At 75.0% G+C, this 15,000-nt stretch overlaps 1 protein-coding gene across 2 annotated transcripts in view; it reads left to right on the forward strand.

The window, feature by feature from the left end:
- Positions 1–9,353: 9,353 nt before the first annotated feature.
- LOC142312514 (uncharacterized) overlaps positions 9,354–15,000 on the forward strand; it is a 6,003-nt gene continuing 356 nt past the window's right edge. Inside the window, exons 1-4 of one of the 2 annotated variants that reach the window (XM_075351481.1) lie at positions 9,354–9,516; positions 9,715–10,010; positions 14,378–14,452; positions 14,861–15,000. The exon at positions 14,861–15,000 is cut by the window's right edge and continues 356 nt beyond it. In XM_075351481.1, coding sequence (XP_075207596.1) covers positions 9,788–10,010; positions 14,378–14,452; positions 14,861–15,000 — 438 coding nt within the window. In that variant the 5' untranslated portion in view covers positions 9,354–9,516; positions 9,715–9,787. The remainder of the gene's footprint in view (positions 9,517–9,714; positions 10,011–14,377; positions 14,453–14,860) is intronic. The other variant, XM_075351480.1, reaches the window with a different exon arrangement.

The raw sequence follows: 15,000 nt of genomic DNA on the forward strand, positions 1-15,000 counted from the left end.
TCCCCCCCCCCCCGGTCTCTCCTGCCCCGCAGTCCCCCCCCCCCCCGGTCTCTCCTGCCCCGCAGTCCCCCCCCCCGGTCTCTCCTGCCCCGCAGTCCCCCCCCCGGTCTCTCCTGCCCCGCAGTCCCCCCCCCCGGTCTCTCCTGCCCCGCAGTCCCCCCCCCCCGGTCTCTCCTGCCCCGCAGTCCCCCCCCCCCCGTCTCTCCTGCTCCGCAGTCCCCCCCCCCCGTCTCTCCTGCCCCGCAGTCCCCCCCCCGTCTCTCCTGCCCCGCAGTCCCCCCCCCCCGTCTCTCCTGCCCCGCAGTCCCCCCCCCTCTCTCCTGCCCCGCAGTCCCCCCCCCCTCTCCTGCCCCGCAGTCCCCCCCCCCGGTCTCTCCTGCCCCGCAGTCCCCCCCCCCCGGTCTCTCCTGCCCCGCAGTCCCCCCCCCCCCGGTCTCTCCTGCCCCGCAGTCCCCCCCCCCCCCCCCCCCCCCCCCCCCGGTCTCTCCTGCCCCGCAGTCCCCCCCCCCCGTCTCTCTGCCCGCAGTCCCCCCCGTCTCTCCTGCCCCGCAGTCCCCCCCCCCCCCTCTCCTGCCCCGCAGTCCCCCCCCCTCTCCCTGCCCGCAGTCCCCCCCCCCCGGTCTCTCCTGCCCCGCAGTCCCCCCCCCGGTCTCTCCTGCCCCGCAGTCCCCCCCCCCCCCGGTCTCTCCTGCCCCGCATTCCCCCCCCCCCCCGGTCTCTCCTGCCCCGCAGTCCCCCCCCCGGTCTCTCCTGCCCCGCAGTCACCCCCCCCGGTCTCTCCTGCCCCGCAGTCACCCCCCCCCCCCGGTCTCTCCTGCCCCGCAGTCCCCCCCCCGTCTCTCCTGCCCCGCAGTCCCCCCCCCCCTCTCTCCTGCCCCGCAGTCCCCCCCCTCCCCGTCTCTCCTGCCCCGCAGTCCCCCCCCCCCTCTCTCCTGCCCCGCAGTCCCCCCCCCCCCTCTCCTGCCCGCAGTCCCCCCCCCCCCTCTCCTGCCCCGCAGTCCCCCCCCCGTCTCTCCTGCCCCGCAGTCCCCCCCCCGTCTCTCCTGCCCCGCAGTCCCCCCCCCCGTCTCTCCTGCCCCGCAGTCCCCCCCCGTCTCTCCTGCCCCGCAGTCCCCCCCCCCCTCTCCTGCCCCGCAGTCCCCCCCCCGTCTCTCCTGCCCCGCAGTCCCCCCCCCGTCTCTCCTGCCCCGCAGTCCCCCCCCCCTCTCCTGCCCCGCAGTCCCCCCCCCCCTCTCCTGCCCCGCAGTCCCCCCCCCCCCGTCTCTCCTGCCCCGCAGTCCCCCCCCCCCGTCTCTCCTGCCCCGCAGTCCCCCCCCCCTCTCCTGCCCCGCAGTCCCCCCCCCCTCTCCTGCCCCGCAGTCCCCCCCCCCTCCTGCCCCGCAGTCCCCCCCCCCTCTCCTGCCCCGCAGTCCCCCCCCCCCCTCTCCTGCCCCGCAGTCCCCCCCCCCGGTCTCTCCTGCCCCGCAGTCCCCCCCCCCCGGTCTCTCCTGCCCCGCAGTCCCCCCCCCGGTCTCTCCTGCCCCGCAGTCCCCCCCCCGGTCTCTCCTGCCCCGCAGTCCCCCCCCCCGGTCTCTCCTGCCCCGCAGTCCCCCCCCCCCGGTCTCTCCTGCCCCGCAGTCCCCCCCCCCCGTCTCTCCTGCCCCGCAGTCCCCCCCCCCGTCTCTCCTGCCCCGCAGTCCCCCCCCCGTCTCTCCTGCCCCGCAGTCCCCCCCCGTCTCTCCTGCCCCGCAGTCCCCCCCCCTCTCTCCTGCCCCGCAGTCCCCCCCCCCCGGTCTCTCCTGCCCCGCAGTCCCCCCCCCCCCCCGGTCTCTCCTGCCCCGCAGTCCCCCCCCCCGGTCTCTCCTGCCCCGCAGTCCCCCCCCCCCCCGGTCTCTCCTGCCCCGCAGTCCCCCCCCCCGGTCTCTCCTGCCCCGCAGTCCCCCCCCCCCCCCGGTCTCTCCTGCCCCGCAGTCCCCCCCCCCGTCTCTCCTGCCCCGCAGTCCCCCCCCCCCGTCTCTCCTGCCCCGCAGTCCCCCCCCCCGTCTCTCCTGCCCCGCAGTCCCCCCCCCTCTCTCCTGCCCCGCAGTCCCCCCCCCCCTCTCCTGCCCCGCAGTCCCCCCCCCCCCCCGGTCTCTCCTGCCCCGCAGTCCCCCCCCCCCGTCTCTCCTGCCCCGCAGTCCCCCCCCCTCTCTCCTGCCCCGCAGTCCCCCCCCCCCGGTCTCTCCTGCCCCGCAGTCCCCCCCCCCCGGTCTCTCCTGCCCCGCAGTCCCCCCCCCCGGTCTCTCCTGCCCCGCAGTCCCCCCCCCCCGGTCTCTCCTGCCCCGCAGTCCCCCCCCGGTCTCTCCTGCCCCGCAGTCCCCCCCCCCGGTCTCTCCTGCCCCGCAGTCCCCCCCCGTCTCTCCTGCTCCGCAGTCCCCCCCCCCCGTCTCTCCTGCCCCGCAGTCCCCCCCGTCTCTCCTGCCCCGCAGTCCCCCCCCCGTCTCTCCTGCCCCGCAGTCCCCCCCCCCTCTCTCCTGCCCCGCAGTCCCCCCCCCCCTCTCCTGCCCCGCAGTCCCCCCCCCAGTCTCTCCTGCCCCGCAGTCCCCCCCCCGGTCTCTCCTGCCCCGCAGTCCCCCCCCCCCGGTCTCTCCTGCCCCGCAGTCCCCCCCCCCCCGGTCTCTCCTGCCCCGCAGTCCCCCCCCCCCGTCTCTCCTGCCCCGCAGTCCCCCCCCCATCTCTCCTGCCCCGCAGTCCCCCCCCCCGTCTCTCCTGCCCCGCAGTCCCCCCCCCCCGTCTCTCCTGCCCCGCAGTCCCCCCCCCCTCTCTCCTGCCCCGCAGTCCCCCCCCCTCTCCTGCCCCGCAGTCCCCCCCCCCGGTCTCTCCTGCCCCGCAGTCCCCCCCGGTCTCTCCTGCCCCGCAGTCCCCCCCCCCGGTCTCTCCTGCCCCGCATTCCCCCCCCCGGTCTCTCGTGCCCCGCAGTCCCCCCCCCCCGTCTCTCCTGCCCCGCAGTCCCCCCCCCCTCTCTCCTGCCCCGCAGTCCCCCCCCCCCGGTCTCTCCTGCCCCGCAGTCCCCCCCCCCGGTCTCTCCTGCCCCGCAGTCCCCCCCCCCGGTCTCTCCTGCCCCGCAGTCCCCCCCCCGGTCTCTCCTGCCCCGCAGTCCCCCCCCCCCCGGTCTCTCCTGCCCCGCAGTCCCCCCCGTCTCTCCTGCTCCGCAGTCCCCCCCCCCCCGTCTCTCCTGCCCCGCAGTCCCCCCCGTCTCTCCTGCCCCGCAGTCCCCCCCCCGTCTCTCCTGCCCCGCAGTCCCCCCCCCCCCTCTCTCCTGCCCCGCAGTCCCCCCCCCCCTCTCCTGCCCCGCAGTCCCCCCCCGGTCTCTCCTGCCCGCAGTCCCCCCCCCCGGTCTCTCCTGCCCCGCAGTCCCCCCCCCCCGGTCTCTCCTGCCCCGCAGTCCCCCCCCCCCCGGTCTCTCCTGCCCCACAGTCCCCCCCCCCCCCGGTCTCTCCTGCCCCACAGTCCCCCCCCCCCCCGGTCTCTCCTGCCCCGCAGTCCCCCCCCCGTCTCTCCTGCCCCACAGTCCCCCCCCCCCCCCCGGTCTCTCCTGCCCCACAGTCCCCCCCCCCCCCCCCGGTCTCTCCTGCCCCGCAGTCCCCCCCCCCGTCTCTCCTGCCCCGCAGTCCCCCCCCCGTCTCTCCTGCCCCGCAGCCCCCCCCCCTCTCTCCTGCCCCGCAGTCCCCCACCCCTCTCCTGCCCCGCAGTCCCCCCCCCCCGGTCTCTCCTGCCCCGCAGTCCCCCCCCCCGGTCTCTCCTGCCCCGCAGTCCCCCCCCCCCGGTCTCTCCTGCCCCGCATTCCCCCCCCCCCCCGGTCTCTCCTGCCCCGCAGTCCCCCCCCCCGGTCTCTCCTGCCCCGCATTCCCCCCCCCCCCGGTCTCTCCTGCCCCGCATTCCCCCCCCCCCCCGGTCTCTCCTGCCCCGCAGTCCCCCCCCCCGGTCTCTCCTGCCCCGCATTCCCCCCCCCCCCCCGGTCTCTCCTGCCCCGCAGTCCCCCCCCCCGGTCTCTCCTGCCCCGCAGTCCCCCCCCCGGTCTCTCCTGCCCCGCAGTCACCCCCCCCCCCCGGTCTCTCCTGCCCCGCAGTCACCCCCCCCCCCCCGGTCTCTCCTGCCCCGCAGTCCCCCCCCCGTCTCTCCTGCCCCGCAGTCCCCCCCCCCTCTCTCCTGCCCCGCAGTCCCCCCCCCGTCTCTCCTGCCCCGCAGTCCCCCCCCCCCCTCTCCTGCCCCGCAGTCCCCCCCCTCTCCTGCCCCGCAGTCCCCCCCCCTCTCCTGCCCCGCAGTCCCCCCCCCCTCTCCTGCCCCGCAGTCCCCCTCCCCGTCTCTCCTGCCCCGCAGTCCCCCCCCCGTCTCTCCTGCCCCGCAGTCCCCCCCCCCGTCTCTCCTGCCCCGCAGTCCCCCCCCCCCGTCTCTCCTGCCCCGCAGTCCCCCCCCCCCCGTCTCTCCTGCCCCGCAGTCCCCCCCCCCCGTCTCTCCTGCCCCGCAGTCCCCCCCCCCTCTCCTGCCCCGCAGTCCCCCCCCCCCGTCTCTCCTGCCCCGCAGTCCCCCCCCGTCTCTCCTGCCCCGCAGTCCCCCCCCCCTCTCTCCTGCCCCGCAGTCCCCCCCCCCTCCCCTGCCCCGCAGTCCCCCCCTCTCCTGCCCCGCAGTCCCCCCCCCCCTCTCCTGCCCCGCAGTCCCCCCCCCCCCTCTCCTGCCCGCAGTCCCCCCCCCTCTCCTGCCCCGCAGTCCCCCCCCCCTCTCCTGCCCCGCAGTCCCCCTCCCCGTCTCTCCTGCCCCGCAGTCCCCCCCCCCCGTCTCTCCTGCCCCGCAGTCCCCCCCCCCCGTCTCTCCTGCCCCGCAGTCCCCCCCCCCCCGTCTCTCCTGCCCCGCAGTCCCCCCCCCCGTCTCTCCTGCCCCGCAGTCCCCCCCCCCCCGTCTCTCCTGCCCCGCAGTCCCCCCCCCCCGTCTCTCCTGCCCCGCAGTCCCCCCCCCCTCTCCTGCCCCGCAGTCCCCCCCCCCGTCTCTCCTGCCCCGCAGTCCCCCCCCCCCGTCTCTCCTGCCCCGCAGTCCCCCCCCCCTCTCCTGCCCCGCAGTCCCCCCCCCCCCGTCTCTCCTGCCCCGCAGTCCCCCCCCCCCTCTCCTGCCCCGCAGTCCCCCCCCCCTCCTGCCCCGCAGTCCCCCCCCCCCCTCTCCTGCCCCGCAGTCCCCCCCCCCCCTCTCCTGCCCCGCAGTCCCCCCCCCCTCTCCTGCCCCGCAGTCCCCCCCCCCTCTCCTGCCCCACAGTCCCCCCCCCCCGGTCTCTCCTGCCCCGCAGTCCCCCCCCGTCTCTCCTGCCCCGCAGTCCCCCCCCCCTCTCCTGCCCCGCATTCCCCCCCCCCCGTCTCTCCTGCCCCGCAGTCCCCCCCCCCTCTCTCCTGCCCCGCAGTCCCCCCCCCCCGGTCTCTCCTGCCCCGCAGTCCCCCCCCCCGGTCTCTCCTGCCCCGCAGTCCCCCCCCCCGGTCTCTCCTGCCCGCAGTCCCCCCCCCCGGTCTCTCCTGCCCCGCAGTCCCCCCCCCCCGGTCTCTCCTGCCCCGCAGTCCCCCCCCCCCCCCGTCTCTCCTGCCCCGCATTCCCCCCCCCCCCGTCTCTCCTGCCCCGCAGTCCCCCCCCCGTCTCTCCTGCCCCGCAGTCCCCCCCCCCCCTCTCCTGCCCCGCATTCCCCCCCCCCCCGTCTCTCCTGCCCCGCAGTCCCCCCCCCCCATCTCTCCTGCCCCGCAGTCCCCCCCCCTCTCCTGCCCCGCATTCCCCCCCCCCTCTCCTGCCCCGCAGTCCCCCCCCCCGTCTCTCCTGCCCCGCAGTCCCCCCCCCCCTCTCCTGCCCCGCAGTCCCCCCCCCTCCTGCCCCGCAGTCCCCCCCCCCCTCTCCTGCCCCGCAGTCCCCCCCCCCCTCTCCTGCCCCGCAGTCCCCCCCCCTCTCCTGCCCCGCAGTCCCCCCCCCGTCTCTCCTGCCCCGCAGTCCCCCCCCCCTCTCCTGCCCCGCATTCCCCCCCCCCCCCCCGTCTCTCCTGCCCCGCAGTCCCCCCCCCCTCTCTCCTGCCCCGCAGTCCCCCCCCCCTCTCCTGCCCCGCAGTCCCCCCCCCCGGTCTCTCCTGCCCCACAGTCCCCCCCCCCCGGTCTCTCCTGCCCGCAGTCCCCCCCCCGGTCTCTCCTGCCCCGCAGTCCCCCCCCCCGGTCTCTCCTGCCCCGCAGTCCCCCCCCCCCCCGGTCTCCCCCCCCCCCCCCGTCTCTCCTGCCCCGCAGTCCCCCCCCCCCCGTCTCTCCTGCCCCGCAGTCCCCCCCCTCTCTCCTGCCCCGCAGTCCCCCCCCCCCGGTCTCTCCTGCCCCGCAGTCCCCCCCCCCGGTCTCTCCTGCCCCGCAGTCCCCCCCCCGGTCTCTCCCTGCCCCGCAGTCCCCCCCCCCCCGGTCTCTCCTGCCCCGCAGTCACCCCCCCCCCCCCCGGTCTCTCTGCCCGCAGTCCCCCCCGTCTCTCCTGCCCCGCAGTCCCCCCCCCCCGTCTCTCCTGCCCCCGCAGTCCCCCCCCTCCCCGTCTCTCCTGCCCCGCAGTCCCCCCCCCCGTCTCTCCTGCCCCGCAGTCCCCCCCCCTCTCCTGTCCCGCAGTCCCCCCCCCTCTCCTGCCCCGCAGTCCCCCCCCCCCGTCTCTCCTGCCCCGCAGTCCCCCCCCCCCGTCTCTCCTGCCCCGCAGTCCCCCCCCCCCGTCTCTCCTGCCCCGCAGTCCCCCCCCCCCTCTCCTGCCCCGCAGTCCCCCCCCCCTCTCCTGCCCCGCAGTCTTCCCCCCCCTCTCCTGCCCCGCAGTCCCCCCCCCTCTCCTGCCCCGCAGTCCCCCCCCCCTCTCCTGCCCCGCAGTCCCCCCCCCCCTCTCCTGCCCCGCAGTCCCCCCCCCCGTCTCTCCTGCCCCGCAGTCCCCCCCCCCCGTCTCTCCTGCCCCGCAGTCCCCCCCCCCCTCTCCTGCCCCGCAGTTCCCCCCCCTCTCCTGCCCCGCAGTCCCCCCCCCCTCTCCGCAGTCCCCCCCCCACCCGTCTCTCCTGCCCCGCAGTCCCCCCCCCCTCTCCTGCCCCGCAGTCCCCCCCCCGTCTCTCCTGCCCCGCAGTCCCCCCCCCCTCTCCTGCCCCGCAGTCCCCCCCCCCCTCTCCTGCCCCGAAGTCCCCCCCCCCTCTCCTGCCCCGCAGTTCCCCCCCCCCTCTCCTGCCCCGCAGTCCCCCCCCCTCTCCCGCAGTCCCCCCCCCACCCGTCTCTCCTGCCCCGCAGTCCCCCCCCCCTCTCCTGCCCCGCAGTCCCCCCCCGTCTCTCCTGCCCCGCAGTCCCCCCCCCCTCTCCTGCCCCGCAGTCCCCCCCCCCCCGTCTCTCCTGCCCCGCAGTCCCCCCCCCCCGTCTCTCCTGCCCCGCAGTCCCCCCCCCCCGTCTCTCCTGCCCCGCAGTCCCCCCCCCCCCCTTCTCTCCTGCCCCGCAGTCCCCCCCCCCCCCCCGGTCTCTCCTGCCCCGCAGTCCCCCCCCCGGTCTCTCCTGCCCCGCAGTCCCCCCCCCCCGGTCTCTCCTGCCCCGCAGTCCCCCCCCGGTCTCTCCTGCCCCGCAGTCACCCCCCCCCCCGGTCTCTCCTGCCCCGCAGTCCCCCCCCCGTCTCTCCTGCCCCGCAGTCCCCCCCCCCCGTCTCTCCTGCCCCGCAGTCCCCCCCCCCCCGTCTCTCCTGCCCCGCAGTCCCCCCCCCTCTCTCCTGCCCCGCAGTCCCCCCCCCCCGGTCTCTCCTGCCCCGCAGTCCCCCCCCCCCGGTCTCTCCTGCCCCGCAGTCCCCCCCCCCCCGGTCTCTCCTGCCCCGCAGTCCCCCCCCCCCGGTCTCTCCTGCCCCGCAGTCACCCCCCCCCCCGGTCTCTCCTGCCCCGCAGTCCCCCCCCCCCCGTCTCTCCTGCCCCGCAGTCCCCCCCCCCCCCGTCTCTCCTGCCCGCAGTCCCCCCCCCCCCCGTCTCTCCTGCCCCGCAGTCCCCCCCCCCCGTCTCTCCTGCCCCGCAGTCCCCCCCCCCGTCTCTCCTGCCCCGCAGTCCCCCCCCCCCGTCTCTCCTGCCCCGCAGTCCCCCCCCCCCCCCCGGTCTCTCCTGCCCCGCAGTCCCCCCCCCCCGTCTCTCCTGCCCCGCAGTCCCCCCCCCGTCTCTCCTGCCCCGCAGTCCCCCCCCGTCTCTCCTGCCCCGCAGTCCCCCCCCCCCCCCCCGGTCTCTCCTGCCCCGCAGTCCCCCCCCCCCCGTCTCTCCTGCCCCGCAGTCCCCCCCCCCGTCTCTCCTGCCCCGCAGTCCCCCCCCGTCTCTCCTGCCCCGCAGTCCCCCCCCCCCCCCCCCCCCCGGTCTCTCCTGCCCCGCAGTCCCCCCCCCCGTCTCTCCTGCCCCGCAGTCCCCCCCCCCCTCTCTCCTGCCCCGCAGTCCCCCCCCCCCGGTCTCTCCTGCCCCGCAGTCCCCCCCCCCGTCTCTCCTGCCCCGCAGTCCCCCCCCCCCCGTCTCTCCTGCCCCGCAGTCCCCCCCCCCGTCTCTCCTGCCCCGCAGTCCCCCCCCCGGTCTCTCCTGCCCCGCAGTCACCCCCCCCCCGGTCTCTCCTGCCCCGCAGTCACCCCCCCCCCCCGGTCTCTCCTGCCCGCAGTCCCCCCCCGTCTCTCCTGCCCCGCAGTCCCCCCCCGTCTCTCCTGCCCCGCAGTCCCCCCCCCGTCTCTCCTGCCCCGCAGTCCCCCCCCCCCGTCTCTCCTGCCTCGCAGTCCCCCCCCCCGTCTCTCCTGCCTCGCAGTCCCCCCCCCCCGTCTCTCCTGCCCCGCAGTCCCCCCCCCCGTCTCTCCTGCCCCGCAGTCACCCCCCCCCCCCCGGTCTCTCCTGCCCCGCAGTCCCCCCCCGTCTCTCCTGCCCCGCAGTCCCCCCCCCCCCGTCTCTCCTGCCCCGCAGTCCCCCCCCCCCCGTCTCTCCTGCCCCGCAGTCCCCCCCCCCGTCTCTCCTGCCCCGCAGTCCCCCCCCCGGTCTCTCCTGCCCCGCAGTCACCCCCCCCCCGGTCTCTCCTGCCCCGCAGTCCCCCCCGTCTCTCCTGCCCCGCAGTCCCCCCCCCGTCTCTCCTGCCCCGCAGTCCCCCCCGTCTCTCCTGCCCCGCAGTCCCCCCCCGTCTCTCCTGCCCCGCAGTCCCCCCCCCCCCCGTCTCTCCTGCCCCGCAGTCCCCCCCGTCTCTCCTGCCCCGCAGTCCCCCCCGTCTCTCCCGCGCCCCTCCTGCCGTCTCTCCTGCGTGCGTACACTACACAGCGGTCTCACTCTCTGCGCGTCTCTCACGTGCGGTCACTACAGCAGTAATAGCTCCTCCCACACAGGTGTCACGTGGCCGTGACGTCACCGCAGGACCTTAGTCTCAATACATCCCAAAGCGGCCGCAGTAAGGAGAACAGGACTACATGTCCCAGCGGCCCCCGCGCCGCCTCCTGTCCGCAGATGCTGCCGCCTCCCCGGTGCGGGCTCCGCTCTGCAGGTGACGGTCAGGTCATGTGACTGCGGTGCGTTCCTGTCTCTCCGGTGTCCGCTGCTGTAGACTCTCCTCTGACAGCTGCTGCATCACCTCCATTAGCCTTTAGCCTCTGAGCTGGGCTCTTGGGTTTATTGCTCGCTCTGCATGAGCCGTCAGGAGCATGTTCACGCGTCACTCCTGTGGGAGCACTGGGGGTGTACTTACTTTTCTCCTTCTGTCTCCCCAGGTCATGGAGCTGTTGTAGGCCGGGGCGAGGCTTTCCCCGGTGCCCCCCTCCTGCCGCCCTGCACCCGGGCACCATGCCCCGGTCCAAAGAGATCTGTGAGGAGGTGCGGAGGCGGGTGGTGGAGGCGCACGAGGCCGGGAAAGGCTACAAGAGCATCAGTAAGGTGTGTGCCCTGCACCGGTCCACCGTGCGCCAGATCGTCTACAAGTGGAAGACGTTCAACACCGTCTCCTCCCGCCCCCGGAGCGGCCGCCCCACCAAGAAGGCCGCCGTGCTCTGCAGGCTCCGGAGAAGAGGTAACGGCCGCTATGTATGAAAAGTCTACACACCCCGGGTAAAAAGTCCGGTGTTTGTCAACTTTCCACAGTGAGAGCCTTTGCTGTGTTGTCAGCTGTTTACAGATCAGAAATCCTCCGAGAAGAAGACGCTGTCTCTGGGGGGTAGCCTTCTCATTCTAGAGGATCTGGCGCTCAGTGACCTCCACCTCCAGAGCCGCTGTGTGATGTGCCCGGCCTCCACCTCCAGAGCCGCTGTGTGATGTGCCCGGCCTCCACCTCCAGAGCCGCTGTGTGGTGTGCCCGGCCTCCACCTCCAGAGCCGCTGTGTGATGTGACCGGCCTCCACCTCCAGAGCCGCTGTGTGATGTGCCCAGCCTCCACCTCCAGAGCCGCTGTGTGATGTGTCCGGCCTCCACCTCCAGAGCCGCTGTGTGATGTGTCCGGCCTCCACCTCCAGAGCCGCTGTGTGATGTGTCCGGCCTCCACCTCCAGAGCCGCTGTGTGATGTGTCCGGCCTCCACCTCCAGAGCCGCTGTGTGATGTGTCCGGCCTCCACCTCCAGAGCCGCTGTGTGATGTGTCCGGCCTCCACCTCCAGAGCCGCTGTGTGGTGTGCCCGGCCTCCACCTCCAGAGCCGCTGTGTGGTGTGCCCGGCCTCCTCCAGAGCCGCTGTGTGGTGTGCCCGGCCTCCTCCTCCAGAGCCGCTGTGTGGTGTGACCGGCCTCCTCCTCCAGAGCCGCTGTGTGGTGTGACCGGCCTCCTCCTCCAGAGCCGCTGTGTGGTGTGACCGGCCTCCTCCTCCAGAGCCGCTGTGTGGTGTGACCGACCTCCTCCTCCAGAGCCGCTGTGTGGTGTGACCGGCCTCCACCTCCAGAGCCGCTGTGTGGTGTGACCGGCCTCCACCTCCAGAGCCGCTGTGTGGTGTGACCGGCCTCCACCTCCAGAGCCGCTGTGTGGTGTGACCGGCCTCCACCTCCAGAGCCGCTGTGTGGTGTGCCCGGCCTCCACCTCCAGAGCCGCTGTGTGGTGTGCCCGGCCTCCACCTCCAGAGCCGCTGTGTGGTGTGCCCGGCCTCCACCTCCAGAGCCGCTGTGTGGTGTGCCCGGCCTCCACCTCCAGAGCCGCTGTGTGGTGTGCCCGGCCTCCACCTCCAGAGCCGCTGTGTGGTGTGCCCGGCCTCCACCTCCAGAGCCGCTGTGTGGTGTGCCCGGCCTCCACCTCCAGAGCCGCTGTGTGGTGTGCCCGGCCTCCACCTCCAGAGCCGCTGTGTGGTGTGCCCGGCCTCCACCTCCAGAGCCGCTGTGTGGTGTGCCCGGCCTCCACCTCCAGAGCCGCTGTGTGGTGTGCCCGGCCTCCACCTCCAGAGCCGCTGTGTGGTGTGCCCGGCCTCCACCTCCAGAGCCGCTGTGTGGTGTGCCCGGCCTCCACCTCCAGAGCCGCTGTGTGGTGTGCCCGGCCTCCACCTCCAGAGCCGCTGTGTGGTGTGCCCGGCCTCCACCTCCAGAGCCGCTGTGTGGTGTGCCCGGCCTCCACCTCCAGAGCCGCTGTGTGGTGTGCCCGGCCTCCACCTCCAGAGCCGCTGTGTGGTGTGCCCGGCCTCCACCTCCAGAGCCGCTGTGTGGTGTGCCCGGCCTCCACCTCCAGAGCCGCTGTGTGGTGTGCCCGGCCTCCACCTCCAGAGCCGCTGTGTGGTGTGCCCGGCCTCCACCTCCAGAGCCGCTGTGTGGTGTGCCCGGCCTCCACCTCCAGAGCCGCTGTGTGGTGTGCCGGCCTCCACCTCCAGAGCCGCTGTGTGGTGTGCCCGGCCTCCACCTCCAGAGCCGCTGTGTGGTGTGCCCGGCCTCCACCTCCAGAGCCGCTGTGTGGTGTGCCCGGCCTCCACCTCCAGAGCCGCTGTGTGGTGTGCCCGGCCTCCACCTCCAGAGCCGCTGTGTGGTGTGCCCGGCCTCCACCTCCAGAGCCGCTGTGTGGTGTGCCCGGCCTCCACCTCCAGAGCCGCTGTGTGGTGTGCCCGGCCTCCACCTCCAGAGCCGCTGTGTGGTGTGCCCGGCCTCCACCTCCAGAGCCGCTGTGTGGTGTGCCCGGCCTCCACCTCCAGAGCCGCTGTGTGGTGTGCCCGGCCTCCACCTCCAGAGCCGCTGTGTGGTGTGCCCGGCCTCCACCTCCAGAGCCGCTGTGTGATGTGCCCGGCCTCCACCTCCAGAGCCGCTGTGTGATGCCCGGCCTCCACCTCCAGAGCCGCTGTGTGATGCCCGGCCTCCACCTCCAGAGCCGCTGTGTGATGTGCCCGGCCTCCACCTCCAGAGCCGCTGTGTGATGTGCCCGGCCTCCACCTCCAGAGCCGCTGTGTGATGTGCCCGGCCTCCACCTCCAGAGCCGCTGTGTGATGTGACCGGCCTCCACCTCCAGAGCCGCTGTGTGATGTGACCGGCCTCCACCTCCAGAGCCGCTGTGTGATGTGCCCGGCCTCCACCTCCAGAGCCGCTGTGTGATGTGTCCGGCCTCCACCTCCAGAGCCGCTGTGTGATGTGTCCGGCCTCCACCTCCAGAGCCGCTGTGTGATGTGTCCGGCCTCCACCTCCAGAGCCGCTGTGTGATGTGTCCGGCCTCCACCTCCAGAGCCGCTGTGTGATGTGTCCGGCCTCCACCTCCAGAGCCGCTGTGTGGTGTGTCCGGCCTCCACCTCCAGAGCCGCTGTGTGGTGTGTCCGGCCTCCACCTCCAGAGCCGCTGTGTGGTGTGCCCGGCCTCCTCCTCCAGAGCCGCTGTGTGGTGTGACCGGCCTCCTCCTCCAGAGCCGCTGTGTGGTGTGACCGGCCTCCTCCTCCAGAGCCGCTGTGTGGTGTGACCGGCCTCCTCCTCCAGAGCCGCTGTGTGGTGTGACCGGCCTCCTCCTCCAGAGCCGCTGTGTGGTGTGACCGGCCTCCACCTCCAGAGCCGCTGTGTGGTGTGACCGGCCTCCACCTCCAGAGCCGCTGTGTGGTGTGCCCGGCCTCCACCTCCAGAGCCGCTTGTGTGGTGTGCCCGGCCTCCACCTCCAGAGCCGCTGTGTGGTGTGCCCGGCCTCCACCTCCAGAGCCGCTGTGTGGTGTGCCCGGCCTCCACCTCCAGAGCCGCTGTGTGGTGTGCCCGGCCTCCACCTCCAGAGCCGCTGTGTGGTGTGCCCGGCCTCCACCTCCAGAGCCGCTGTGTGGTGTGCCCGGCCTCCACCTCCAGAGCCGCTGTGTGGTGTGCCCGGCCTCCACCTCCAGAGCCGCTGTGTGGTGTGCCCGGCCTCCACCTCCAGAGCCGCTGTGTGGTGTGCCCGGCCTCCACCTCCAGAGCCGCTGTGTGGTGTGCCCGGCCTCCACCTCCAGAGCCGCTGTGTGGTGTGCCCGGCCTCCACCTCCAGAGCCGCTGTGTGGTGTGCCCGGCCTCCACCTCCAGAGCCGCTGTGTGGTGTGCCCGGCCTCCACCTCCAGAGCCGCTGTGTGGTGTGCCCGGCCTCCACCTCCAGAGCCGCTGTGTGGTGTGCCCGGCCTCCACCTCCAGAGCCGCTGTGTGGTGTGCCCGGCCTCCACCTCCAGAGCCGCTGTGTGGTGTGCCCGGCCTCCACCTCCAGAGCCGCTGTGTGGTGTGCCCGGCCTCCACCTCCAGAGCCGCTGTGTGGTGTGCCCGGCCTCCACCTCCAGAGCCGCTGTGTGGTGTGCCCGGCCTCCACCTCCAGAGCCGCTGTGTGGTGTGCCCGGCCTCCACCTCCAGAGCCGCTGTGTGGTGTGCCCGGCCTCCACCTCCAGAGCCGCTGTGTGGTGTGCCCGGCCTCCACCTCCAGAGCCGCTGTGTGGTGTGCCCGGCCTCCACCTCCAGAGCCGCTGTGTGGTGTGCCCGGCCTCCACCTCCAGAGCCGCTGTGTGGTGTGCCCGGCCTCCACCTCCAGAGCCGCTGTGTGATGTGCCCGGCCTCCACCTCCAGAGCCGCTGTGTGATGTGCCCGGCCTCCACCTCCAGAGCCGCTGTGTGATGCCCGGCCTCCACCTCCAGAGCCGCTGTGTGATGCCCGGCCTCCACCTCCAGAGCCGCTGTGTGGTGTGACCGGCCTCCACCTCCAGAGCCGCTGTGTGGTGTGACCGGCCTCCACCTCCAGAGCCGCTGTGTGGTGTGACCGGCCTCCACCTCCAGAGCCGCTGTGTGATGTGCCCGGCCTCCACCTCCAGAGCCGCTGTGTGGTGTGCCCGGCCTCCACCTCCAGAGCCGCTGTGTGGTGTGACCGGCCTCCACCTCCAGAGCCGCTGTGTGATGTGGCCGGCCTCCACCTCCAGAGCTGCTGTGTGGTGTGCCCGGGCCCCAGAGCTGCATTCATACTTCTGCCGCTCACCTCTCTTTTTACATTTATCTTTCTATTATCCAGATGAGAATGAAGTGGCAGAATCTGGTGGAGGAGGCAGCGGAGGCTCCGAGGAGGAGGAGGATGAGCCGATCACAGGTACCAGTCCTGCAGAGAGTGCACCTTCACATCGTCTTCCACATCTTCCCCCTCTCCCCCCTCCAACCTGTGCAGCACGCCACGAGCCTTCTCCCTCTCCCCCCTTCGACCTGTGCAGCACGCCACGAGCCTTCCCCCTCCTCCCCCCCCCCCCCGACCTGTGCAGCACGCCACGAGCCTTCCCCCTCCTCCCCCCCCCGACCTGTGCAGCACGCCACGAGCCTTCTCCCTCTCCCCCCTTCGACCTGTGCAGCACGCCACGAGCCTTCCCCCTCTCCCCCTCCGACCTGTGCAGCACGCCACGAGCCTTCTCCCTCTCCCCCCTTCGACCTGTGCAGCACGCCACGAGCCTTCTCCCTCTCTCGTGGTACGCTACTCTGGCCTACTGACCGCGCTTCCTTTTCTCAGGTGCAGACTCCGCCGGCCTCGCGGCGGGGGAGGACGAGGCCTCCGTGACTCCTCTGACCCTAGATATTCCCGCGCACACGAGGAAGACGACAAAAAGAATAAGGAAAGAGCGTGTCCTGGGGCCAGCGTCTGCAGAGCGT

This window comes from Anomaloglossus baeobatrachus, chromosome 5, assembly GCF_048569485.1.
Source record: "Anomaloglossus baeobatrachus isolate aAnoBae1 chromosome 5, aAnoBae1.hap1, whole genome shotgun sequence".
NCBI lineage: Eukaryota > Metazoa > Chordata > Amphibia > Anura > Aromobatidae > Anomaloglossus > Anomaloglossus baeobatrachus.